General features: G+C 57.8%; 1 protein-coding gene across 1 annotated transcript in view; it reads right to left on the reverse strand.

Moving 5' to 3' along the window:
* COL18A1 (collagen type XVIII alpha 1 chain) overlaps window positions 1-6,000 on the reverse strand; it is a 54,565-nt gene that overhangs the window by 28,084 nt on the left and 20,481 nt on the right. The window contains exons 4-10 of the mRNA XM_026447429.2: window positions 4,871-4,930; window positions 3,945-4,074; window positions 3,056-3,132; window positions 2,584-2,799; window positions 2,234-2,260; window positions 331-393; window positions 139-225 (exon numbers count right to left, since the gene is read on the reverse strand). Coding sequence (XP_026303214.1) covers window positions 139-225; window positions 331-393; window positions 2,234-2,260; window positions 2,584-2,799; window positions 3,056-3,132; window positions 3,945-4,074; window positions 4,871-4,930 — 660 coding nt within the window. The remainder of the gene's footprint in view (window positions 1-138; window positions 226-330; window positions 394-2,233; window positions 2,261-2,583; window positions 2,800-3,055; window positions 3,133-3,944; window positions 4,075-4,870; window positions 4,931-6,000) is intronic.

Consider the following 6,000-nt stretch of genomic DNA (forward strand, 5'->3'; position numbering starts at 1 on the left):
CCCCTCAGCTCAGCTGAGACCTCATGCAAGCCCCTGAGGGTGGAGCTGATGCTCCTGGGACAGATGCCCTCCCAGAAGTAGTGCCTGCTTTTGAGGAGGGCAGACCCCAAGTCACAGGAAGGCAAGGGCGGCACTCACCAGTTTGTCATGTCTGAAGGAGGGTCCTGGGGGCCCCGGAGGCCCCTGGGGTCCTGGGGGCCCTCTCGCTCCAACCCCGGGGTCTCCCTGGTAACACAAGACAAGCTCATCACACCCTGGGCACGCACGCAGCCCCCACCTCGGGCCAAGGGCCAACACAGGAAGGGGCCCCACCCAGCGATGAAGACTCACCTTGTCACCCTTGGGGCCCACGTCCCCTGGAGTCCCGGGGAAGCCCTGTGGCCCGGTGTCGCCCTGGAACACAGCAGCCGGGAGCCCGGTCAGGCGAGGCACCCCACCGTGGACCGCAGCCCGGCACCCTCAGTGCTCTTCCCCCGGGCAGGGAACAGACGGGAGCTGAGCTCTTCAGGGAAGTCTCCGGGGCCCGGAAAGTAGGAGGGTGCCAGGCCCAGCAGATTGTCTCCCGCCTGAGCCCATCTCGCCAGCCACGCCTCAGAGAAGCTGTGGGGAGCATCCCTCGGGAGGGCACGGCAGGTCCCCCGACGGCCTCCACAATAGCCGGTGCTTGGGTTGTTACATATGTGTGTGTGCATGTGGTATGCATGGTATGTGTGAGGGGTGTGGTGTGTGCATGTGTGATGTGTGAGTGTGCATGCATGGTGTGCATAACGCACGGTGTGTGCATGTGTGTGCACACGTGGTATGTGTATGTGTGTAGTGCGTGGTCATGTCATGTGTGGTGTATGCCATGTGTGCGTGTGGTATGTTTATGTGTGTGCACGTGCCCACTTGTGTGTGTAATGTGTGGTGTGTGCACACATGGTGTGTGTAGTGCGCATGTGTCCACGTGTGGTGTGGTGGGGATGTGGTGGGCAAAGCATCTGCGTGTTTGCTGCACAGGTAAGCAGGTGAGGGCCTCGTGCCTAGGTGAAGGTCAGTGTTTTGGAGTGTCCAAGTGAGGGGGACAAAGTCAGGCAGGATTTCCTTTTCTGGATGGGAAAGTCTAAGATCAAGCCTGTTGCTGAGCCCTGTGGATCCTCATCCCACCCACTCATACATTCACACACACAAACACTCAAACACATACATGCATGCACACACACATTAACACACGCACACACATTAACACACACATTCATACACACATATGCACTCACATACACATGCATATGCACACACGTGTGCACACATACATGCACACACACTGAAACATTCCCACACTCACACACGCACACACATTCACACACGCATACATTCACACACGCCCACACACATTCACACATGCGTGCACAAACACATGCACACACATTCACACGTGCACACACATTCACACACATGCTCACACTCGCACACACGCGCACATTCACACGCAAGCACAGGCACACGCACACACATGCACATACACCCCGTGGATCCTCACCCCAAACTCACAAGTGTGTGTACCCTGTTGCAGTGGGTAGGCCCTGTGCCGCCCCCCAGCCGACTGCCCTGCTTAGTCTGCCATGGTCCTCATCGCAGGCAGCTTGGCTGTGGGGTGCCAGGTGGTCGGTAATGACCGTTTGGTGGGCACCATGAGATGCCCTCCCTGTCCTTTCAGACTTTCTAGACTGTTTTTAACTTGAACCCTCCTGTCCAGCGCTCGTGACGGCCCCACTTTCTGCTGAGTGTTACCATTCGCTGGGCAGGCTATTCCCAGATCTTTATTCGCAGTCTACCATGTCATTTCTCTGTGCTTGGAAACAGTGTTGGCTGATTTTTAAAATCTGAACTGCGTGTTTTGAGACAGAAGCTCTGACTTTACAGATCCCCTGGTCGCTCCGTGCTTCTCTCCTGTCTTGCGCCCCCACCCCCCGACTTCCTTTTTCTTTGCGGTGCGTTTTCCCTCTAAGGGTTTGGAAGCTCTGCCTTTTCTCACTTCCTTTCCTTCTTCCTGGTAGTTGTGGCCTAAATGTCTCAACACAAACACGTACCTGTTTCCCATCAAGTTACCCTCATCTTTTCTTTACAAAATTTCATTTTCAAAACGGTTTTGCTGTGCAGCCTCCTCTTAAAAAGAGTGTCCCCAGCAACAAAGCTCTGGGGTCTAAGCAAACATCACAGATAACATGGGGGTCAGAAAGAAAAGCAGACTTACCGGCTTTCCGTCTTCACCAGGGTCACCCTGGGTGTGCAAGAGAAGCCGTGAGTGATCGGAAAGGCACCGCCCGCTCCAAGTCCCCACGAGGTGGCAAAGATGCCTTCCCCAGATGTCCCGGGACCTGCGCCAGGAGCCTCCTCACACCCACAAGGGCTGTGTCTGAGCAGCTCCGCCTCCCACATCTGACCACCTTCCAGCACCAACCCCACGCAATGGTGGTCTCAAGGATGCTGCTCACCTGCCCCGATCCCAGCTCAGCTCACTCCCATGTCAGCTGCAGCCTCTCCCCGTCCTGCCCGAGCCCCCACCTCCAGAAGGCACTGGACTGGAGGGGCAGGAGGACTTACCGGCTCACCGTCCCTTCCAGGGTTGCCATCCCTCCCTGGCAGCCCTGGAGGTCCTTGTGGTCCGGGGACAGGTTGCAACGCTGGACCTACAGGACCCAGGGGACTGACCGGGCACGGGAGACCCGGGGGACCAGGCAGGCAGGGGGACCCTGGGGGGCCTGGCCGGCCAGGCGGGCCTGGAATACCTGGCTCCCCTTTCTGCCCCTTCAGGCCGCCCTGGGAATAAAGAGAACACAAGGGCTGGGATGAGGCCCCACACACCCTGCCCATGCGTGCCACTGTGCCCTACAGAGTCCCGGGCTGGGCTCTGCTTCCCACAGGGGACACGCAGGGTAGATGCATGCTGGCACCGTGTGCTGGGCAAAAAGGAGGCACAGGCATGGAGGGGCTTCATCAGGGCTCACCAGTGAGTGGCCCGAAAGGCCACGTCTTTGGTTCAGAATGGTTCTGGAGCACAGGGAGGTGGCCTTACCTCTTTCACGCGGCCCCCAGGGGTCCGGACACTCCCGTCCCACGTGGAGACAGAATCTGAGCCAGGAAGTGTCTGAGCTGAGAAGAGAAGCAGAGGTGGCCACTGTCAGGTCCCCCGGGTGGCCCCAGCTCTACTCTCGGCAGCCCAAATGCTTTCAGTCCTGGAGCCTGGCTGGACACCATCAGATTCCTAGCCTCAAGCTGCACTCCCCAAAGCTCTGGCTCCCAGGCATGGGAAACAGGGACAGAGAATTTAAAATCAACAGTGAGGCCAATGTGGCCACCTAAGCCGATGACAGCTGAAACCTGGGAGATGCTTCCTGAACTTGTTACAAGAGACCCCAGCCCCCCAAAATGCCTTCTTATCACCCAGCATGCTTTGTCTCTCTTCCTTTTTCCCACTACACACAATACACACATACTACACACATCACACACACACATTACACATGCACATCACACACACACTACACACAATACACACATACTACACACATCACACACATACATTACACATGCACATCACATACACTACACACAATACACATACAACACACACCACGCACTGCACACTACACGTACACTACACACAACACATCCCACACACAATACACACCACACACTGCACACATCACACTATGCACACACCACACACACCATACATGCTACACAATCACATAAACATCACACTCGTCACACAAACATGCACATCACACATACATCAAACACGTGCCACATATTACACATACATGCACTATATACACCACACACTACACACACCATACATCACACACACCTCAGCATCACACAAACATGCATGTTACACACCACACTCACACACGCACCACACACACCCCACACCACATACACACATCCAGAAAAGAGCTTACCTCCTAATGAAGTCACCGTGGTCTGCTCCTCGATTTCTTCACTTCTGGAATCTTCCGTGCTGCTGCCTCTAGCCAAGGGTGGAGCAGTGACTGGGGGTGGCGTGGGGAGCCTGGGTTTTAGGGCCGTGCCCTGGAGGACGAGAAGGGAGATGGCCTGTTATTCAGCCAGCAGATGCCTGGCAGAGCCTTGCTTGGTTTGTGAAATGAAATACTTAAGATTGCAAGAAAGATAAAGAAAAATCCTCTGAAACAGGAGGGCACTGCAGGGCTGCGTGCAAGGGGCTTCCTTTCGTGGGCCGCAGGGGTGTGGCCGCCTGTGGGCTCCCGGGCTCCAGGACCGTGCCTGCCATCACCACAGAGGCCTCCTGGTGCCCAACAGGCCATGCTGGGAAGCTGACGTGAACCTGCAGAGGGTCCCTGCAGGGACCACATTCCCACGCCCGTCTCTAACGGAAAGCATGGTGCCTCAGTCCTGGGGCTGGGGCCTCTCCGCTCCCCGCCCCTCCTGTGTTTTCTCAGGTGGCCTGAGCTGGGGAAAGCCCTTCCTCATGCTCCCTGCACCGCCTTCTCTTCCTGGTCGTCAGACTCACACACCCGTTCATTCCCTGGTGGCCACCCACGAGCTAATGGAGGGATGGGGCCAAGGTCGCCTCAAAGACCAAGGAATATGCAGGGCAGGACCTCGTTTAAAGGAACGTCCTCTCACCGGAGACACGTGGTGGCCAGGCAGGGCTGGAGCAGGGCCTGTCCCCAGGCTTGGAGCGTCTGCCCAGCCCAGCATCTCTGTTCCCAGCCGGGAATGCGTCTTCATGGCATAGAGGCAGCTCTTGGAGCCACACCTGTGTGTGCACACATGTGCACTGCACTGCTGGGAGGGGCTCTCCCGGGACCCTGCAGGGTGGGCTGGGCCTCGTCCGGCTACTCACCGTCTCCTCCCTGAGAAGCTCCCGGGTGTCCCCGAGCCCGCTGCCAAAGTCTCCGGATGCCTGAGGAGTTTGAAAAGGGAAAGGCTGGAGAGATGGCAGCCAGGCCAGGCCCTGAGCCCAGCAGGCCTGGGAAGCAAAGGAGGCTGCTCTTGCCTCCTCCCGGCCCCGTCTCGCCTCGTCCAGCCCTCTCTGGTGCTCTCGGAGGGGCCGCTGGGGTGGGCACGCTGGCCTTCCCTGCCCAGGCACCCTCTGAGCTTCAACAAGTCTTGTCCAATCGGGTCGCGGACAGCGACGCTTCCGAAACTGCCTCGGCCGGTGGTCAGACACGCGGCGGCGGGAGGGGAGCACGCTCCTCTCCTCCGGCCGGAGCCCTGCCCTGGAGGAGGCCCCACCACAGATGCTTCCCGCACAGGTTTCCCCAGCGCAGGCCCCGCTGGGCCCAGGCCTGGGCCGAACCCGCACCAAGGCGGCTGGACGTTTTAAACTTCATGAAAACCTGGAAGAGAAACATCCTCAGGGTCCGCTAATGACCCCTGAGGGCAAGGCAGGCCAGGGGAGGGGTGTGGCGCCTTGGAGACCCCCAGCACCCAGCAGCCTTGTCACGGCCGCCATGTGAACAATCTGGCATCTTCTGGCATGCTCCAGGCAAAAACAACGGACTTATCGGGTGAAATATAGAAAAAAACATGAAAGTAACATAGATATGCACACGCTGCCCACAGTTCAGCCACGGTGTCTCCTGCCCATGCCGCCCAGGAGTGAGGCTGTGGGTCCACGGTCACGTGGGGCACGCTGTGACCTGGGCTCCCGAGTGAGAAGAATTCCTTGCTCTTCCTCACACCTGGGGCCGGCGGACTCCCCTTGGCTACCACGAGATTCCACACACCCCAACACACACGCCGCACAACAGACACGCTGCACAACACACACCACACAACACACAGACACGAACACAGAGACACACACACAAGATTCCACACACCCCACCAACATACCCCCCAACACACACCCCAACACACACGCCGCACAACACACACGCTGCACAACACACACCACACAACACACATGCACACAACACACAGACACAAACACAGAGACACACACGAGATTCCACACACCCCACCAACACA

Source organism: Piliocolobus tephrosceles, chromosome 19 (genome assembly GCF_002776525.5).
Source record: "Piliocolobus tephrosceles isolate RC106 chromosome 19, ASM277652v3, whole genome shotgun sequence".
Taxonomy (NCBI): domain Eukaryota; kingdom Metazoa; phylum Chordata; class Mammalia; order Primates; family Cercopithecidae; genus Piliocolobus; species Piliocolobus tephrosceles.